The sequence below is a fragment of the Chanodichthys erythropterus genome, chromosome 11 (assembly GCF_024489055.1).
Source record: "Chanodichthys erythropterus isolate Z2021 chromosome 11, ASM2448905v1, whole genome shotgun sequence".
NCBI classification, from domain to species: domain Eukaryota; kingdom Metazoa; phylum Chordata; class Actinopteri; order Cypriniformes; family Xenocyprididae; genus Chanodichthys; species Chanodichthys erythropterus.
In genome coordinates, this window is record NC_090231.1 from 8,586,940 (window position 1) to 8,609,948 (window position 23,009).

The window sequence follows — 23,009 nt, forward strand, 5'->3', positions numbered from 1 at the left end:
TTTTGACCCGCCCAGCCTGTAAATATATAGTAGTCATGTATTGCCTAAATAGAGAGGGTGTGCGCGCACCGCCAATGAGCGCGCTTGACCCTGAAGCATCAGCTGAAGATCACGGTGACGCGCGTCGCAACACACGCAGCAGGCATCACGTAGACTATTATCCCTGGTGCACGAAACCTACAACAGTCTACAAGATGTCCAAGCCACTGACGGACCAAGAAAAGAGGAAGCAAATTTCCGTTCGAGGTCTCGCCGGAGTTGAAAACGTCGCAGACCTAAAGACCAATTTTAATCGCCATCTGCATTTCACTTTGGTTAAGGACCGTAATGTTGCAACGAAGCGCGACTACTACTTCGCCCTGGCGCACACCGTCCGCGACCATTTGGTGGGAAGATGGATCCGGACGCAGCAGCATTACTACGAGAAAGACCCGAAAGTAAGAAACCCGGATGCCGCAGTTTCATCCGACAGTCGGGGGCCGCACGTATACACAACTGACAGGAGGGAGGAGGGGTCGGGTCACACAACAGGGGACATAATGTTGCGCAGTGGAACAGCAACATTGCAAAATGCAAAAAGAAACATGTTTATTCTTGTTGCAGGTTTAACTTTGAGGTATTTGCATTGCGCCAGGAAAATACTAACGCTAATGGTTCAGCAGATGGCAGGGCTTTTTTTTTTTTCCTCAATAATTACATAATCTCTCCATGACTGATGTCAGGAGCGCCTTCATTCAAGGTCCCGCAGATCAATTAACACGAATGTATGGAGAGCTTTTCTGTATGCCTTTGGCAAGCATCAACAGGTCAAATTGTTATTTTTGAATCAGCGTGCACTACGGAATAAATAGGCCTATGTGCACAATCTCTGTAGCCTATATGTTGAAACAAGTAGCAGCAATCTAACAAGCTCATTTCTGTAATGCCTATTAGAAACATCTTTCAGATTACAACGCTGAACCGCTACGAAAACCTTTTTTTAAAACATAATTTTAGATTTGGGGCGCAATTGTTTTCTATAAACGTTACACGTTTAAATTACTATTTAAAAATCTCCCGTCGATTTACAATGTTGTAATAATGCGTGATTGGTTTTCTTTCTTGTGTTTAAAACTGCCATTTTGATTTGAGAAATGAACGCATAATTAATCACAAAACCGGAGCTTAACTGATTCCTACGTGAAATTTTAAATTATATTTTCTAATTTTTAATATTATTAAATAAAAAGCAAAAATAATTGAAGTGTTGGATGCTTTTGTATTGGGAATTTGTGTCATCACTATCCAAGTGGCTGGCACCCTGACATAGTGTATAGCCTTAAACACTGACAGCTAATGCTGCTATTTTTACATGAGCAATGTGCCAGAAATACAGCCTTTGTTATCCTTATAACCTTTGCTATCATTTAAAGACAACAGATATTACAAGCTATTTTTGTGCACTAGCAAATCCTTCATGATACTTGTGTCACTGGGCAACCTTCAATGATTGACTGTTTTGCGTTGACAGTCAATGAGGTCTCACAGACATGGAATACAGATTAGGCTTGTGTTGTGCACCTGTCACAATAATACTTGTCACTAAATGTCTGCTCAGCAGGGGCTTTTCTGGCTCCTACTTCACTGTTGCTCTAAATGGCTCTCAGCTGTTGGTGTTAAGTATAAAAAACACTTTTTTATTTAAAAAAAAAAAAGGTCTTCTTTTTTACTCATTATCTTGTCTTTACCTTTTTTTTCCACTTCTAGCGTGTGTACTATCTTTCTTTGGAATTCTACATGGGTCGGACCCTTCAAAACACCATGGTAAACTTGGCTTTGGAGAATGCTTGTGACGAAGCAATCTATCAGGTGAGAGGAGATATGTACAACTTATAAGGATGACGATTTACTTAGCGCATGAGATGAGACAATACACGATACTGGGTTCACAAGAACATGACAAGACTATATTTTAACACTATTTTTAAGAAATCTTCAATGACAAAATATATGACTGAACATTTATTTGACTGAAAGTCACAAAATGCAGAACACTGCAGGTGGATTTTAAAATGTTTTAACTAATCTAGGGCTGCCACTAATGATTATTTTGGTAATCGAGTAATCTGTTGATTATTTTGACGATTAATCGAGTAATCTGATATTTTTTGTGGTAATAAAACTTGAACAATAGCCTTTAAAATGACTAAAAATACATAAAAATGAGGCAATAATAATTGGTTAAAATAAAGAATCAAAAGCAAGTAATTGTATGATTTTATTGAATGACACTGTTAAAATATATAATGTAATTATATTCAAATTCTGTGTTATATCAAATGCAGAGGGCACTAACGGCCTGGTGATTGTTGTTGTTACACTTTACAGCATGATAAAATTTAATTTAATATTGAGCAAACAACATTTAATTCAAATGTCCATTTATCTTTAATATTTGGTCACTTCTTTAGGATAAAAATGCTAGAGCCACTGTAATTTCTTGAACAACAACATGTGGACATCAAAACATGCAAACTGAGAGCAAGGGTTTAAACTTTTATTTTGAAATTGCGATGAACAATTCACATATTTAGAAACATATTGATGTATTCTCCTGTGTTGGTGTAGGTTTATTGACAGAATTTGAAAGCTGAGAGTTTGTTTCATATCAAAACTAGCCTGCTCTGTCTCATCTGTCGGTGCTTTGTCAGTTTCTGCTTTGCTCCGCAATGTTTTTCACTGCGTGAGAAAATGGACGTGTGGTGCGAGAACAGCGCCAATTCTGTGAGAGTTGGCAGCCCTGCAACCACTGTAAAAGGTTTTCCCACAAACTCAACTCTGTCATCTTGATATAGCGAGACAGCTTTTCACCTCAATGAGAAATATTGTCACATTTTAATATCGCAAGATCTCGTCACACCCCTAACAACAAAACACTGCCTATAGCAAATAGTTCTGCTGGGATGACTGTTTTTTGTAGACCAAACTGGAAGTCAGCATTGCCCTGTTTCCCTTGTCAAAAACCCAGTAGGATTTTTTTCCATTGGCTTTTGAATTATTGCAGAAAAGAAACTATGTGACTAACAAGTTTGTGATTCTTACATGTTAACCCTGTAACCCTGGTTCCCTGAGAACAGAGAACGAGACACTGCATCCTGGGATACTCTGGGGAACGCCTCCATGTGAGTGGTACCTGAAGCAACTGCAAAATCACGACAATCCTATTGGCCGCCGACAGCCTATGACGTCATACTAGTGCGACCAGGAAATATATAAAGGGCCGCCTGGAAATCATCCATTTCTTCCTCTGAAGGGACTAAACAGGCAGCCCGGAGGCATAGGTACGAGATGCAGTGTCTCATTCCCTGTTCTCAGGGAACCAGTGGGAACTCGCACTGCATCCTGAGACACTTTGGGGAACGAAGTACTCATGCTGCCATGCTGAGAGGAGTGCATGCCTAAAAATGGCTGTGACTAAGCACAATAATAGCAGTTCCAACTGAAATGCCAGAATCACTCCCCCTTCTGGTCACACACTGTTAGTGACAGTATCTGATAACAGATTACTCTAAATTGTAATGTTGACATGCATTCTCTGTAAAGCAGTTTTGAAACTATATGTATTGTGAAAAGCGCTATACAAATAAACATGAATTGAATTGAATTGAGTATTCCCTACGGCCATAGCCCAAGCTATACGCCTGAATGAAAAAGTGCCTTTGTAAAGTACTGGAAGGACTTGTCAAAGGCCTGAATTAGGAATTAATATGAATTGTAAATTAATTAAGAACAGTCTGAATTGTGACCTAGTCTAGCCAACAACCTGTCTGTTTCCTAAACAGAGTCTCTTACCATATTTGCCTCATGAGAGGTAACCAAATGGGAGAAGTGCAAAAGAGGGAGTAACCAGCTCACGCCGGACAAAGAGACGGGCATCCTGGGTAGCAGGACACTGCGTAGCGCTTTCCAACCCTTAATAATGAGGGGAGTTACTCTGCTCGACCCTGGACCTACAAAGTGCCTCTTTTTCAAAGCACTATGGAGGCTGGGTACTCTACATAGGGTCCCTAATGAGAGGAGTACCTCCAATTCTATCAGGAGCTGATCTACCAAGGGGTTCACAAGAACATCGACCATTCAGACCAAACTATAATCCTCAACCGAGTAGAGTATTAACCAAGCTCGGGAGCTAGAATCAGGGAGGCTCCTGCAATGTGAACTCAATCTGTGTACTTTAGGGAGCCAGGACACTCAAACTACCTAGAAGTGCTAGGAATGTAGTTTGACCTGTCCTGGAGGATCACCAACAAGGTGGCCCGAGGAGGGCCAACTACTTGGAAACGAGTCTAACAGAGATAGCCACCAGGGGTATGTAGGCATGTAATACTCTTTCACATTGCCACACGTGATGCACTTAGCATACAACCTTCTACCCCTTAAACAAGGGGAATACAGATCTCATGCAACCAGACTGTCAAGGAGGTCTCTGTATAGGGCATACTTATCCAGAAAATCATGTGCATTAGCTTGGGACTAATGCTTGAGATCTAAGGGAACGTACTCCACATCGTCCTGAATAGGAGGGAGTACTTAGTCGGCTCGACCTGAGCATCATATGGTGTTGAACACAAGGGGCGCAGTGCCCGGGAGCAAAGCATCTTAGAGGACTTTCACATGAGAGCCTGCTCTAAAAGGCTAAAAGCTAGATAATGCTCTAGAGAGCGGGGGCTCCAGCATAGTGCTTTTCACTCTCTAAACGAGAGGAAGCCTAACAATGCTCATTCATGACCTTCCTAGAGCTCAGTGGAGTGGAGGTTTCGTTGTAACAACTCTCTAAGCAAGAGGAGGCCACCTGGATCTCTGTGAAGTGGTGGCTTCAGAATAATGACTCTCTAAATGAGAGGAAGCCCACACACTCACCACAGTGTGATTGTCAGGATGGCCTTATGATAGGAGCTCAAGAGCACCTAGAGCTCAATAGAGCGGCTGATTCGACGTAGTGAGTCTCAGACGAAAGGAAGCCAGCTCACTCACCACAGGGTGATTGTCAAGGCGGAGTTCTGAGTAAATTATCTATCTGGAGCTCGGGGGAGTGGAGGCTTCAGCATAGTGCCTCATACTCTCAGTAAGAGGAATCCACTCCACTCAGCCTAGGGTGGTTTATCAAAGAGGCCCAAATAGGGCTATACTCTTGAAATCATGATCTTATCTAGATCTCAGTAGAGCAGTGGCTTCAGTTTTTTTAGAAAGACCCTTTAAACCAGAGGAAGCCAGCTCACTCACCACAGGGTGATTGTCAAGGCGGAGGTCTGAGTGCTTGAAGAAATGATCTAACTGGAGCTCGGGGGAGCGGAGGCTTCAGCATAGTGCCTCATACTCTCAGTGAGAGGAAACCACTCCACTCAGCCTAGGGTGGTTTATCAAAGAGGCCCGTAGATGCCCCTTTATCTAGAGCTCAGTAGAGCGGTGGCTTCAGTTTTTTAGAAAGACCTTCTAAACCAGAGGAAGTCAACTCACTCAGTACAGAAAGATTATCAAGGCGGCCCCCCAAGGGCTGAATACTTGAAAAATCAAATATCTGGAGCTCAGATGAGCGGTGGCCTTGGTTTCAAAATGACTCTCCAAATGAGAGGAGGCCAAGCCACTCACAACAGGTGATATTCGTTCTCAATGCTACCCACCTGATTTTTTCAATCGGCGAGATAGTTTGCAAAGCTCACGGAAGCTGGGGGGGGTTATGGCCAGAAGTCATGCGACTGACTTCAACGTCACCATCACTAAGCTTCCAACAACTTTTTCATTTTCATTTTTTAATTTTCTCTGATAGTTTGAGTTAGAAAATTGGCAAGGGCACAATTATAAACACGAGGCTGTGTTTACCTATTTGACATGATGACATTTAAAGGGATAGTTCACCCAAAAATGTAAATCAATGCGTGTGGCCTTCTGGAAGCTAGTTATTAGTTTATAAAGTTTTAAATATGGATATTTTCTCTTACAAAAACCAAAAGCCTTGCTTCAGAAGGCCTTTATTATCCTCCTTGAGCCATTTGGATTACTTTTATGATGGATGGGCACTTATTTGGCCTTCAAAATCTCACTCCCCCTTCACTACCATTATAAAGCTTGGAAGAGCCAGGATATATTTTAATATAACTCCGATTGATTTATTATGATGAAATAAAAGAAGATCAGAAATATATGGAGGAACCAAACCATGCAGACTGTTGTAAACAGAGAAAAAAAGTTGTAGAAAAAGCTTTGTGTGTGGGTTGGGACTATTCATTTATCCAAATAAAGAAGATCTATAATACCTGGGGAACATTGTCTGTTATTATTCCATGAACCTCAATACATAACCTTTAAAAAAAAAAAAAAAAAAAAAATTGAGAAGAAAAGAGGCCATTATCAATAATTATCATCATTAGTGATAGCATAATCATAAATAGAGAAAGAGCTTGTGGAGGAGATCTAGCGCTGTATGTATATATGCACTGTAATACCGCTCATCTTGGATCAGCTGCTCCTGATTCTTTAATCCTATTCATCAGAATAGGAAAGGCAAATCTTTCTGTATCAGCATATTCTGTGTTGAGAATGCCTATAAAGATGTGCTGAAAGATAAAACCAGGCAACAGGGCATGTTTTGTACTCTAGAAGCTATGCTGTGTACTAGAAGTTATATACCTGTTTTGGTCCTGCCTGGCTTTCATGTTCTGTTTCTTATCAGTTGGGTCTGGATATGGAAGAGCTGCAGGACATGGAGGAGGATGCTGGCCTAGGCAACGGAGGCCTTGGTCGATTGGCAGGTGACCTCAGTCTCTTTAAACGTGTTGATCATGAAGATGAAGATTAATGGAGGCTTGCACTGTTGAGGTGGTGCTTTAATTCACTTTAATTTCTTTTCTTCTTCAGCTTGCTTCTTGGACTCCATGGCAACCTTGGGCCTGGCAGCATATGGATATGGAATCCGTTATGAGTTTGGAATCTTTAATCAGAAAATCGTAAAGGGCTGGCAGGTAAAATAAACTTGCAACAGTATCTCAGTGCAATGTATTTCACTTCCCTTGGTGCATTTGGTTCTTGGTAAATGATTGACATAATTTGACAGGTGGAGGAGGCGGATGATTGGCTGCGCTATGGAAACCCTTGGGAAAAAGCCCGGCCTGAATACATGCGTCCTGTGCATTTCTATGGTCGGGTGGAGCACCACCCTGATGGAGTGAAATGGGTGGACACACAGGTGGGAGCATAGAAACCAAAACAAATGTAACATCTAAAATTAATTGGAATGGAAATGCCATTTTTCTTGTACATTATTATCCAAGTTTGGGTTCAGTGCAAAAATATTAAGCTGCACAACTGTTTTCAACATTAATAATAAGAAGAGCAGCAAATCAGCATATTAGAATGATTCCTGAAGGATCATGTGACACTGAAGACTGGAGTAATGCTGAAAATTCAGCATTGATCACAGGAATAAATTATTTATTAAAATAAAAACAGTTTTTTTAAGCTGTAATAATATTGTTGTATTTTTTGATCAAATAAATACAGCCTTGGCGAGCACAATATACTTCTTTCAAAAACATAAAAAAATCTTACCGACCTCAAACGTCTGAAGAGAGTTTACATCAGAAAGTTCAGTAGAGTAGAATCACCAATATGCAAAGCAAGACTCAGATGCCACATGCAGTAAAATTTTGTAATTTTGTTTCACTATGTTTTCTTATTAAATCTGTTCCTGTTTGACTCACCAGGTGATCCTTGCACTCCCCTATGACACACCTGTCCCAGGATATAGAAACAACATTGTTAACACAATGAGGCTCTGGTCTGCCAAAGCTCCATGTGAATTCCATCTCAAAGACTGTGAGTTCTCTTTAATCAACCAATGAATGATCATCAGACATTTTAAAGGGGTCATGAATTGAGAAATCAACTTTTCCTTGAGCTTTTGATTTATAAGTGGTCATCGTACTATAAGAATATCCTGTAAGTTTCAGAACTGAAAACTTTCTTGTTAGTCAAATAAAAGCCCAGCGAAAGACTCGTCACAGAATGTGCTTATCTATGTCATAGATATGTGAAACGCTGCCCCCACAAAAGAAATCATAATTGCAACGTTAGCCCCACCCACTGGCGTGTTAGTGAGATGAGGAGAGAAGAGCGATACAGGACTAAAATAACATTACCTTTCCAAGGATCCTAATGTTAGGAATGTGGTTATTTATTTTCAACAATGTGAATATCTCAGTTTGGCATTAATTATTTGTATTCGGTACATTTCACTGCGGATACTTTGGTAAATCAATCACATTTCATCACATTTCCATCACTTTTATGACATGGACTCGACAGTAATGCAACAACATGTAAGTAACTGTGTTAATTCTAATGCCTGATCTGTTATGTAATGATTCATGTACAGTCAGATGTTCCTTGTCTATGTGTCAGTAAATCAAACCAGTGACCAAAACGGTCAACTTCACATTGTTTCTCTTAGCAGGATGAAAATAATCTGTTATTTAAACAGTGATTAAAGTATATATACACAGTATAGAAAGCAATCAAAGAGCACTCCCTTTACAATCGCTGGAGCTGTCAATCAAACAGCGCGAGCTTATCAGTGACTGAGTTTTGGATTTGCACCCAAACTCCCGTTTTATTCAACAAATCTCTTATTATTCAACGAATCTCTTACTTCACGTTTGCACTGTTAGTTATGATGAAAGCATTCGTTAGTGTACAGAAATTGAGTTGCAATGACGAGATCACTGCTTTCATGCGCTCAACAACATGTCTGTGATCGGCTACAATGTTCATCACTGCAACCTTTCATGCCACAATCTAAATATAGTGCCATAGATCTAAATGTAATGTTATAATCAACACTTCACGATTAGTTAACCTTCAGAGCTGTAATAGTAAGACGTGCTAAAAGTTTTTGAGAGAGTAATACTTAGCTATTTCATGTGCAAAGATGTCAGCCAATCACAGAAGTGGTCATTTACACTGATGTCTCACAGCAGACACGCCCCTTAAAACAGAGCGTTCAAATAAAAAGGCTAAAATCAGGTTAGGCAAAATGCCTTTTATTTCTATATTATGATGTAAAAAGCATACTTACATTATAAGTCAACCCCAGGAAACATCATAAAACAATAAAACAATGCAGTTCATGACCCCTTTAACAACAATATGCCTTATCATTCATTTATTATTATGCAAATATCTTGTAATATTATTTATAAAATCAACTATACAATATAAAATACAATAAAAAACTAATATTGTGAAATAGTATTGCAAATTAAAATAACCATTTCTATTTTAGTATACAGACAGTTATGTTGCTTAATATTTTTATTGAAAGTGTGATCATTTTTTTCAGGATTCTTTGATATAGAAAGTCGAAAAGCACAGCATTTATTTTAAATTAATTTTTCATTATAAATGTCTTTACTTTCACTTTTGATCAATTTAATTTAATTCTGAATGAAAGTAAACATTTATTTCAGCAGAATTTTACTGACCCCAAACTACTGAATGACTATCCTTGAGCATTGGATCTTATGACAGATTTTATATCTTCCTAAACAGTTAATGTTGGTGGTTACATCCAGGCTGTTCTGGATAAGAATCTAGCTGAGAACATATCCCGTGTGCTTTACCCTAATGACAATGTGAGTGCAACTCAAGTGATCCATATTAAGAAACAAATCTCACGACTCCTGGAGCCTAAATGTAAACAAATCCTCCTGTTTGTGTATGTCAGTTCTTTGAGGGGAAAGAGTTGCGTCTGAAGCAGGAGTATTTTGTAGTGGCTGCGACTCTCCAGGACATCATCCGCAGGTTCAAAGCTTCCAAGTTTGGCTCAACCGAGGTAGTGCGCATGGATCTGACCACACTGCCAGATAAGGTAGGACAGCCCTGGAACACTTTGTTTTATGTTAAGATGAATATTCAACACAGTTCACACAGTTCATCTGGTGTCATTTATTCATATTAATGATACTGAACAATAAAGCTTAATGCATTGGGCTAAACAAAATTGGTTTCACATTTAAAACCTATACAGAGGTTCTCTACTTTGTCTGTGTTGTTCAGGTTGCTATACAGCTGAATGACACTCATCCTGCAATGGCCATCCCTGAACTCATGAGAATACTGATAGATGACGAGAAACTGACCTGGGAAACGGTGAGCTGGAAATTCCTGTCTTGTCATTTAACATGAATTTGCAGTCAAACTGGAGGACTACTCAGACATAAAGTAACACTTTACAATACGTTTTTTTTTTTTTCGTTAACATGAATTAGTAAATGCATTAGCTATCATGAACGTATATCATATATACAGGGGTTTTCCTGGCTCAAAATTAGGCAGAGGTGGTAAAATCCTGATCACGGCAGAAAAAAAAACACTTTTTACAAGCACTTATTTTGGTTATTGTAATAATAATAGAATAAGATTTGTATTTTGAGAGCATTATCATATATATATATATATATATATATATATATATATATATATATATATATATATATATATATATATATATATATATATATATATATATATATATACAGTGTTTTCCACAAAGTTGTATGTTTTCTGTGGTGGTTGTACCTCTGTCCCTATTGGCGAGTTTTGTAAGAAAATTATGTACATTTTAAAGATAAATTCATTAATCTGGTGGACTTTGAGAGTTCAAAATTAAGAGCTCCAATCAATGTTCAGTGTGCAAACTAAACAAAGAAAAAGTCTTGTGCTTGAAATTGAAAGTAGATTCTTTAGGGCTTGTGAAATAGATATGTGCGGATCAGCTCTAGCATCACCAAAATCCACTGTTAAAAATAAATCATCCACCCGCCAACTTCCCAAAACTACGATATTCTCTGATTTAGATAACTGCACCTGAACATCTCAAAATAATTATTCAAATTCTCAGTGTTAAGCATGATGATATGATAAAATGTGACACTTACACTGTCCTCCAAAAGTTTGGAAACACCCCTGGCAAAGTGTGGTTTTGGACGATATCAGCATAAATAATTTTCATTTTTTGGTGCAAATACATTAAAGTAACTTGAAATTATCATTGAAGACCAGCAATAATAATTTTCAATTTGATTACATTATAATGGCAATATATACATGTCAAAGTCAGACATGCCCCTTTGCCAGCTGTGATGCCTGGTTACTGGTTTAAACTTGGCCCAGGTTTGTAAAAGATTTTTGGGTCAGCACACCTTAATAGCTTCAACAATTGATTGCCAATTAAGTTTAGAATACAATGAACCAATCAGAACCCAGTTTAGGTCAGATAGCTGCTAATGGTGGATATTTTGATGAATCGAAAATTTAAGTTTTTTCAAAGTGGGGATCTATGACGTCAAAGGGCAGCAAGCATCGCCTCCGCAGAAGAAGATCAACGCCTACTTCATCCCTGCTTGTTTAGCCCCTCCCACTGATTCGCGCATTACATGCAATAGAATATGTAGCCTAAGTAACATAGGCCTACGTGGTGCTAAACCAGATCGAGCTACCAAGCTATAAACATGCCATTGAGGATTACAAAATATTGTGCAGTGCCTGGACTCGACAGTAATGCGACAACATGTAAGTAACTGTTAATTTTAATGCCTTATCTGAAATGTAATGATTCATGTAAAGTCAGATGTTCTTTGTCTTTGTGTCAGTAAATCAAATCCGTGACTAAATGTCAACTTGCGTTGTTTCTCTTAGTAGGATGAAAATAATCTGTTATTTAACGGTGATTACATTAAATAAAGAAAGCGATCAAAGAAAGCCCCCTTTGCAATCGTTGAAGCAGCACTCGCTGAAGCTGTCAATCAAACAGCGTGAGTTTATCAGTGACTGACACACGCAAAACTCCCGTTTTATTCAACGAATCTCTTAGTTATATCACGTTTGCACTGTTAGGTATGATTTAAAGCATTTGTTAATGTGCAGAAATTGAGTTGCAATGACGAGATCACTGCTTTCATGCGCTCAACAACATGTCTGTGATTGGCTACAATGTTCATCACTGCAACCTTTCATGCCACAATCTAAATATAATGGCATAGATCAAAATGTAATGTAACACTTTTCACGATTAGTTAACCTTGAGAGCTGTAATAGTAAAAACGCGCTAAAAGAGAGAGTAAAAAATACTGCCAATCACAGCAGTGGGCGTTTACACTGGAGTCTCTCAGCAGACACGCCCCTTCAAACAGAGCGTTCAAACCAGAGGGCTAAAATCAGGGTCAGAAAAAATGCCTTTTATTTCTAAATTATGACAATTTTTTTATATAAAAAGCATACTAACATTATAAGTGCACCATAGGAATTATAATTGCTCTGCATGACTCAGCATTATAAAACAATAAAACAATGCAGTTCTTGACCCCTTTAATACTTAAAATCTGTTCTCCAGATGTATAGGCGGAGGTAGGGAACTAGTGTTTGGGGTAGAGGATGTTACTTTGGCAATATGTGATTCACTTGACAATCTAGTGCCTTTGGTTTTCGCTCCCTGTTTGTGCCATGAATTAGTGTTTTGATAAGTTATGGCTTGTTTCTCTACACTCAGTATGGCCTGTTTAGGAGCACTGGATTCATGGGACTCACTGGCTGTTTGCTGAGGGCATCCATGATGAAGCTCTGTTGTGTGTTTCGTTTGGTAGCCCGGAAAGTAATAATTTTGTTTCAAGAACTGCAATCCTTTGTAGAAGTCTGTGGCAGTTTGTGCAGCAGGTAGATTCTTCAACCAGAATCCTTTCTAATCCTTTTGAATGTATGCAGCTGTGTTTTCCCTTCTCCGGAATGTAAGCTGATGGCTGCTGTCCATGGGAGGCTGGTCGGATAAAAATTCCCCTTTTTTGTAGTAATCTTCCAGTCACAAAAGTTTCTTGTTTTAGCACTGGTGTCAAGCTTTGTCGTTTGAGCACTGTGCTGATTTGCTGTAGTTAAAGGTGCCCTAGAATTAAAAATTGAATTCTCGGCATAGTTCAGTACATGGAAAAGACATGTTTCCTCCTTCTTATATAAATCTCATTTGTTTAAAAGACCTCCGAAGAACAGGCAAATCTCAACATAACACCGACTGTTACGTAACAGTCGGGATCATTAATATGTACGCCCCCAATATTTGCATATGCCAGCCCATGTTCAAGGCATTACACAAGGGCAGCCAGTATTAACGTCTGGATCTGTGCACAGCTGAATCATCAGACTAGGTAAACAAACAAGAACAATAGCGAAAAATGGAGCAATAATAACTGACATGATCCATGATATCACGATATTTTTAGTGATATTTGTAAACTGTCTTTCTAAATGTCTCGTTAGCATGTTGCTAATGTACTGTTAAATGTGGTTAAAGTTACCATCGTTTCTTACTGTATTCACGGAGACAAGAAAGCTGTCGCTATTTTCATTATTAAACACTTATTGTAAAGTGTTACAAGACATAAAGTTAAAATTTACTGATTTCTAGAATGAAAATTTGCCCATGTGGACCAAAATCATAATGTTGTACTCCTCTACCTCAACTAATTTCTCTTTCTCTCTCACTTTCTGTAATTCTCTTTTTCTTCATAGGCATGGGACATCACTGTGCGTACTTGCGCATATACTAACCACACTGTTTTACCAGAGGCGTTGGAACGCTGGCCCGTCGACCTGTTCCAAAACCTTCTGCCCCGTCACTTAGAGATCATCTACGAGATTAACCGACGTCACCTGGAGGTCAGGGAACAGACATTCTCTTCATGGAACATTGCATTTGAACTTTATTCTTGATAAGAATAAATAAATGAATGTTTTTTGAGGGGCAGTTGGGAGATCTGTATCTCTGTTGGACTGTAGGACTGTGTTGACGCCAAATATGGAATAAATTGTGCTGTGAGGTTATACAAACATACTCCATTGCTCTGCATGACTCAGCATCCAGTAAATCTCAGATGAAGAAAAGTAACTTCCCATGAATTTTCACTCTGTTTTGACCTTTCATTTTCTGTCCTGTTTCTTAGCGGATATCTGCACTCTACCCTGGTGATCATGACCGTTTGAGACGCATGTCTCTCATTGAGGAGGGAAGTCAGAAGAAGATCAACATGGCCCATCTTTGCATCGTTGGTTCTCACGCAGTCAATGGCGTGGCACAAATCCACTCCGACATTATTAAAGACACTGTGTATGTCTCCTAACTTTTTTTATATTAGAATACATAGTAGCCCGAAAAGTATCTGGACACTTAAGCCACATTTAAAAATATATAATACTGTCCAAAAGATAAAACAATATTTTAATGTTTTATGAAAGTAGTCTCCTATGCTCATCAAGATTGCAATAAAATAATCAAAAATATAGTAAAACAGTAATATTATTGCAATTCAAAACAACTGTTTTCTGTTTTAATATATTTTGTTGTAATTTATTCCTGTGATCAAAGCTGAATTTTCTGCATCATTACTGCGGTCTTCAGTGTCACATGATCCTTCAGAAATCATTCTAATATGATTTGATGTTCAAGAAACATTTCTTATATTATCAATGTTGAAAACAGTTGTGCTGCTAAATATTTTTGTGGAAACTGTGATGCTATTTTCAGGATTCTTTAATTAATAGCAAGTTAAAAAGAACTGCATTTAGAAATAGAAATATTTTGTAAAGTTAGAAATGTCTTTACGGTCACTTTTGATCAATTTAATGCATCCATGCTAACCAAAAGTATTAATTTCTTTCAAAAAAGCCCAAACTTTGAACGGTAGTGCATAAATCAAATAGCATTTATTTTAAAGAAAGATAGCACAAGCATTGTTGTCCAGTGCAAGGATATTTATACATTTGCATCAAAATTAGTCCTGGTGAATAACTCACAGATGTTTATGGCTCAAAAACCATATCTAATTTGGTGGATTTGATTCTGTCAACAGTTTTAAGGACTTCTATGATGTGGACCCACAGAAGTTTCAGAACAAGACCAATGGTATCACACCTCGTCGCTGGCTTGTCATGTGTAACCCTGGACTGGCTGAGGTTATCGCTGAGGTGAGGAACATTGCTGAAACAAAAAAACTGGTATCATTACATGTATAAACAGATAGGGGGCACTATTGAGAGAACTAACAGAAAGTACCATCACCATAGTTAAAGTTGCAGTCCGTAAGTTTGCCTCTTTGTTGCCATCTCTGTTTTTTACCTGCAATTGCAGTTATATGCAGAATTATTATCTTTACGTGGGTTGTGCATTGGCACGGCTCCTCAGCGTGGATGAATCTAAAGTTTGCTCTCAGTCACCACATCCGTGAGGATACTGTACTTCGGAATCACAGATTCTATGTCTTGGAAGTATGAACAAAATAATTTTCACCGGAAAATGTCATCTGAACATGTCTGCCACTTTTGTTCTGACCAACTGAGAAAAAAAGCATTACAATCGCGCTGCCAATGGTGATTAAATCCAACAATTGCTTAGCTTGGATCACGTCAAACTGTGCATATTATTATTGTTATACTTTGTTCTCAAATTGTTAATGTTAACATCAGCATTGCGTGACTATGTGTATTTAGTGTGTATTAGCGTTACCTGTAGATTTCAATTTCTGTAGCCACTCCACAATCCGAAGTCTTTTGCTTTTGACTACGGGTTAATCTCTAGTTGTCACTGATGATTGTCATTTGGTCCTTTTTTGGATTACAGTACGCCATCAAAATGATATATATAACTTATCATTTTGAGCTCTTCAGGCAGTTCCTTCAGACAGTTCCTTTGACCTCATGATTCTCATTTGCTCTGACATGCACTGTGAGCTGTAAGGTCTTATATAAACAGGTGTGTGGCTTTCCTAATCAAGTCCAATCAGTATAATCAAACACAGCTGGACTCAAATGAAGGTGTAGAACCATCTCAAGGATGATCAGAAGAAATGGACAGCACCTGAGTTAAATATGAGTGTCACAGCAAACGGTCTGAATACTTAGGTAGGACCATGTGATATTTCAGTTTTTCTTTTTTAATAAATCTGCAAAAATGTCAACAATTCTTTGTTTTTCTGTCAATATGGGGTGCTGTGTGTACATTAATGAGGAAAAAATGAACGTAAATGATTTTAGCAAATGGCTGCAATATAACAAAGAGTGAAAAATTTAAGGGGGTCTGAATACTTCCCATACCCACTGTATGTATATATATATATATATATATATATATATATATATATATATATATATATATATATATATATATATACTATAAAACATTATTACAAGCTTACCGTTGTGAATTGAGCTAAGATAAGGAGACAGTTTTGAACACTGGCTATGTACTTGCTCAAAAATTTATTTTGGATCATTTTTAACCTAAAAAAGTTACTGGCCGCAGCTTTTTGTAAGTTGTATTCCAAGCCCTCGAAAGCCAATCAAGAGTCATTATTGACCAAAAAAATCGTTGTCTTATGTTAATCGTTAGAGAATTGGAGAGGACTACATCCAAGACCTGGGCCAGCTGAAGAAACTCTTGAAGTTTGTGGATGATGATGCTTTAATTCGAGACATTGCCAAAGTCAAACAGGTGAGACAGAATCCACTTTCAAAGTGAAATTTAGTGCAATAATCATTCTATATGAGAATGATGAACATTACATGATATATCAATTGCTTTGCTGTTTTCAGGAGAATAAAATGAAATTCGCAGTGCAGCTAGAGGAACAATATAAGGTAAAGATTAACCCGAACTCCTTGTTTGATGTCCATGTGAAGAGGATCCATGAATACAAAAGGCAGCTGTTAAACTGTCTGCACATCATCACCCTCTACAACCGTAAGTTTCTCTTGAAACAGCTAAATATTTCTCTAGTTTTACAAGCTTCGAAACCAACCAGTGCATATCTAGCAGCATACAGTTTGTACTGTTCAGAAATGATTCCTTTCCCAAGATAGCCTACACTGAAAAACATTTGGTTTAGGATTTACTTTGAAACAATCTTTACTAAGAAATTGCTAGGAAATTTCACAGATAATTACAAAGAAACATTAAATGAAATATGATATTTTGAAGAGGAAAGACTGAAATAGTATTTCCTTCTAAAATGTGTGCAGTGTACTTAAAGGGTTAGTTCACCCAAAAATGAAAATAATATTATTTATTACTTACTCTCATGCCGTTTCACACCCGTAAGACCTTTGTTAATCTTCAGAACACAAATTAAGATATTTTAGTTGAAATTCGATGGCTTCGTGAGGCCTCCATAGCCAGCAATGACATTTCCTCTCTCAAGATCCATTAATGTACTAAAAACATATTTAAATCAGTTTATGTGAGTGGTTCAATATTAATATTATAAAGCGACGAGAATATGTTTGGTGCGCCAAAAAAACAAAATAATGACTTATTTAGTGGTGGCCGATTTCAAAACACTGCTTCATGAAGCTTCGGAGCATAAATTAATCAGTGTATCGAATCAGCGGTTCGGAGCGCCAAATTCACGTGATTTCAGCAGTTTGGCAGTTTGACATGTGATCCGAATCATGATTCGATTCGCTGATTCGTTGTGCCTGAATCTTCCTGAAGCAGTGTTTTGAAATCGACCATCACTATATAAGTCGTTAATTTGTTTTTTTGGTGCACCAAAAATATTCTTGTTGCTTTATAATATTAATATTGAACCCCTGTACTCACATGAACTGATTTAAATATGTTTTTAATACATTAATGGATCTTGAGAGAGGAAATGTCATTGCTGGCTATCAGATTTCAACAAAAATATCTTAATTTGTGTTCCGAAGATGAACTAAGGTCTTACGGGTGTGGAACAGCATGAGAGAGAGTAATAAATGACAGAATTTTCATTTTTGGGTGAACTAACCCTTTAACTTTACTATTTTTTCTGATCAGTCATCAAGAAGGAGCCTAACAAGGCCTGGACTCCAAGGACAATTATGATTGGAGGAAAGGTGAGAATGATCACTTCACTGACCAGTCCGATCTGTTCTACTGAAATCCGAATGCTAATTGGTTAAATTGTGCATCTTCAAGGCCGCCCCCGGGTATCACACAGCTAAGATGATCATCAAACTGATCACAGCAATTGGAGAAGTGGTAAATAATGATAGTGTGGTTGGAGATCGTCTGAAAGTCATCTTCCTTGAGAACTACAGGGTTACACTGGCTGAGAAAGGTAGCATGCAAACTTTTATTATTGGATCAGCTCCTTGTCTTATTCATTCACACTCACACTTTCTCTCTTTTAACAGTCATCCCTGCGGCTGATCTGTCCGAGCAGATATCCACAGCAGGAACAGAAGCTTCTGGAACAGGCAACATGAAGTTCATGCTGAATGGAGCACTGACCATCGGCACCATGGATGGGGCTAACGTGGAGATGGCTGAAGAGGCGGGAGAAGAGAACCTCTTCATCTTTGGCATGAGAGTGAAGGATGTGGAAGCTTTGGATAAGAAGGGGTGACAACATTAGCTTCAATTAACAATTTGTCTCAATAGCATTTTTAGTTTTTTTTTAAGTGCATTCATTTATTAATATTTACAAAAGTTTATCCATTTAAATGTATTTTATTAAAACGTCATCCACTTAAATAGAGATGTTGATTAGCAAAATAAGGAGGAAATTAAAATGATAAAGTGTTGGTTACAAATGAGTGTATGCAGTGTTGCTTAACTTAATTGAAGTTTGTTTATTTCCAGATACGATGCCACGGAGTATTATAACCGCATTCCAGAACTGAAACAAGCCATGGATCAGATTTCTGAAGGATTCTTTAGCCCTGGAGAGCCTGATCAGTTTAAAGACATTGTCAACATGCTGATGCACCATGACAGGTAAGAAAAAAAGAAAATCCTAATGATGTCACACTTTTCTTGGATACATTGTCCTAATACTGATCATATAAATTACATTTTGGTTGTGATTGCAGGTTCAAGGTGTTTGCTGACTATGAAGACTACATTAAATGTCAGCAGAAAGTTAGCGCCCTCTATAAGGTTTGTATTACAACAACATGTGTTTCAGTGTTTTTCAGGAAGTTGGGTTAGTAATATTTTTCTTTTAACAGTGAAGCAGTAAAGATATTTAAAATGTTACAAAAGATTTCTTTTCAAATAAATGTTGTTCTTACAAACTTTCTATTCATCAAAAAATCCTGAAAAACATGTATCATGCTTTTGGCAAAAATATTAAACAGCACAACTGTTTTCAACATTGATATTAAAAAGAAATGTTACTTGAGCAGCAAATCTTCATATTAGAATGATTTCTAAAGGATCACTAATGACTGGAGTAATGGCTGATGAAAATTCAGCTTTGCCATCACAGGAATAAATTAGTTAATATATAAATATAATTTTTAAAATATATTAAAACAGAAAACAGTTATTTTAAATTGTAATAATATTTCACAATGTTACTGTTTTCAGTGTATTTATAAATATATACACTACCATTCAAAAGTTTGGAAACATTAATAAGAAGTCTCTTCTACTCATCAGGTCTGCATTTATTTGATCAAAAATACAAAAAAAAACAGTAATATTGTAAAATATTATTACAATTTAAAACTGACCTGTAAACAGTAATATTGTAAAATAAAGGTTAAAATAATCGTTTTCTATTATAATATACTTTAAAATATAATTTATATCTGTGATGCAAAGCTGAATTTTCAGCATCATTACTCCAGTCTTCAGTGTCACATGATCTTTCAGAAATCATTCTAATATGCTGATTTATTACAAATGTTGTGCTGCTTAATATTTTATTTTCATGATTCTTTGATGAATAAAAAGTGAAAAAAGCAGCATTTATTTAAATTAAATCTTTTGTTACAATATACACTACTGTTCAAAAGTTTGGTGTCAGTATTTTTTTCTTTCTTTCTCTTTTTTGGAAGAAATTGATACTTTTTTGTGTTAAATTGATAAAAAGTGATAGTAAAGATTTATATTGTTAGAATGTATTTCTATTTTGAATAAATACTCTTTTTGACTATTTATTTATCAATGAACCCTGAAAAAGGTATCACAGTTTCCATAAAATATTAAGCAACTGTTTCCAACTTTGATAATAACTGAGTATCAAATCATCATATTAGAATGATTTCTGAAGGATCATGTGACACTGAAGACTGGATTAATGATGCTGAAAATTCAGCTTTGATCTCAGAAATAAATTATATGTTAAAGTATATTAAAATAGAAAACCGTTATTTAAAAATGTAATAATATTTCACAATATTACTGTATTTTCAGCTTTTTTCATCAAATAAATTCAGACTTTATGAGTATAAGAGACTTCTTTCAAAATCATTAAAAATAATAATGCTTACAAACTTCAGAATACTATATATATATATATATATATATATATATATATATATATATATATATATATATATATATATATATATATATATGTATATATATATATATGTATATATATATATATGTATATATATATATATATATGTATATATATATATATATGTATATATATATATGTATAAATATATATATGTATAAATGCAACCTTGATGAACAGAAGATTTTTTTCCAAAACATTAAAAACGGTAGTTTATGTGAACAAGATGAGTGAATAATACTTTTGGTCTATTTTTCCTGAAGCAGAAGACTACATTTTAAATGAGTATATGTGCTACCATTTTATTGGAGTACACTAGCATTTCATTTTACATTCAAGATATCTGTTCCATTAGTTTATTTGTAAATATGTGATACGATTCACCTCAAAATGTGTAGATGGAAATAGTGCTTAACATTCATTGTTCTTAAAGGGCTTTAAACAACAGAAACACACTGACTTGAAGTTTGTTCCTCTTCCTGATTCTAAAACAGAATCCTAAAGAATGGACCAAGATGGTCATCCACAACATTGCTGGTTGTGGAAAATTCTCCAGTGACCGCACCATCAGCCAGTATGCCCGTGAGATCTGGGGCATGGAGCCGAGTCTGGAGAAGATAGCAGCCCCAGACGACCCCCGCTAAGTCGTTCCACAATATCAAAATCTTCCATTGTTGTAGCTGTTCTCACATTTGATTTATTTACCATTATGAAGATGTATAAAGGTGATTTTAACATTTACATGTCATAAAAGAGATGTTACTCCATCTTGCCCTCAGGCAGCCAGAATGCTTCACACAATTTCTCTGCATCCCTGCTCCAGTGACGAGCTGTCAGCGCATCTAGCATTGTGGCATGTTTATATACAGTATATGTTTGTATAAGAATGGTAGTTTTCCCGTGAATTATTATGTAAAGGTCTGATGTATTTGTCTCTCCATGCCAGCCTCATCCTGGAGAACCAAACATACACTGTGAGCTCAAAAACGTTTTGCCACATATCACAGCATGATGGTGACTGTTATGGAAACAATTTGAGAAACCACCAAAAAGGTTTGAATTAAGAATTTTAGACTGATTATTAAAAACACTTTTGCTATATTTCAGTTTCTGACAGGCAGTTATCACATGTGCAGTTTGGGCTTTGATGACTTTGAATATGGCACAATTACAGTCATAATAATAACCTATGTAAAATTCCTGCTGGACATGTCTCTGACTGCTCGAAACTACCTGCCTTACCCATATGAGTGTTGTTTGTGTATTTATGTCTAACTGCCTGTCTCTCATTGGCCTGTTGGTGCTCGTGACTTGTTCTTCCACCCACAGAGCTCCTCACTTTAGCACTTTAGACATGATCTGTCACTTTTATCCTCAAGAAGCGTTGTACTGTAGCTCTCGTCGTAACTCTGTTCTTCACACCACACAAAATAAGACCTGCAGGAATGATGCCCTTACGGAACAAAAATATATGGGAATATACTGCAAAATATAATGCAATATATTACATAATACATTTCCATAAATGGGAAATTAATGCTTATATTTTTCAATATACTGTAATATATGCCTTGACCATGTATGGCTATATATTGAAACATATAAAATATTTAGAAATGAAGACAAAGATAGCATTACACATAATATTCATAAAGTTTTATCCTTTATTTTGTATATCTGTTGCACATACATGTTCTCATATAAATGTGAATGTATACACACATTCACCGAAAGAGTTGCAGCATAGTGCACAGTGATAGTCTTCCTGCTAAATATTTTAGTACATGCAGGTGTGCTATTGTTAACTAGCTTGAAAATATGAAAAATTTATTATGTAAATAATTATAAAATATAAGAAATGTATTACATTATAAATTTCTCTATTTATGTGTTTATACCGCATGAGTAAATATATCTGCAATACATTACATATGCAGTACCATATCTGATCACATATAAATCTATATATTATGAAGTGTATTACTGAATATAAAACATTGTGATATATTCGTAAATATATGAAAAGCGGCAATTCCTTGTGTACTATTCAATATATTGTAATATATTTACACAATATATTATTCTGTATATTTTCAAATATACTGTTATATCATTTAATATATTGATTATTCATATATAGGGAAATATATTTTGTTTCCGTAAGGGTGGGGCCCTGTAGAAAACTTAGCTTTGAGTCCAGTGAGGTAGCAAAACTAATATAATACTGAAGTGTTATTGTCCATACTTGCCAGGCTGTTCAAGACCCTGAAATGTATTTACTCTAATATATTACGATAGACTTGTATACTTAGAATAGGAAACGAAGATGCCAAAAGGAAGCATGGTGCATTGCTTCTGATTTGCTGGAAATGGATATTTAGCTGACAATACTTCAAATCGGCAATTAAACTAGAATTAAACCGAATTCCTGGTTTAGTGATAATGGAGTAGGATTTTATCTGTGGTTCCTGGTCACCCCTACATAGACTTAAAACCTAACCTGCAACTTTTGTTAACAGCTCCAGCAATCTGATGGAAACCCAAAGTTCTTTGTTCTCTCTGAATGTTTTGCCTGTATTGTGGGTGACAATACCCTTAAAAAGAGACAAAATGAGAAATAAAAGATGAAGAAATTAATCGCTGTTT

At 36.6% G+C, this 23,009-nt stretch overlaps 1 protein-coding gene across 1 annotated transcript; it reads left to right on the plus strand.

The window, feature by feature from the left end:
• The first annotated feature begins 22 nt into the window (after positions 1-22).
• pygmb (phosphorylase, glycogen, muscle b) lies at positions 23-23,000 on the plus strand. Its single transcript, XM_067401412.1, has 20 exons — positions 23-437; positions 1,747-1,848; positions 6,710-6,788; positions 6,895-6,998; positions 7,091-7,222; positions 7,740-7,851; positions 9,583-9,665; positions 9,758-9,901; positions 10,090-10,182; positions 13,591-13,737; positions 14,022-14,185; positions 14,928-15,042; positions 16,463-16,564; positions 16,666-16,813; positions 17,888-17,946; positions 18,029-18,170; positions 18,247-18,454; positions 18,695-18,829; positions 18,925-18,991; positions 20,858-23,000. The coding sequence occupies exons 1-20, from the start codon at positions 36-38 to the stop codon at positions 21,005-21,007; spliced, it is 2,688 nt and encodes an 895-aa protein (XP_067257513.1). The 5' UTR covers positions 23-35; the 3' UTR covers positions 21,008-23,000.
• Positions 23,001-23,009: the final 9 nt, after the last annotated feature.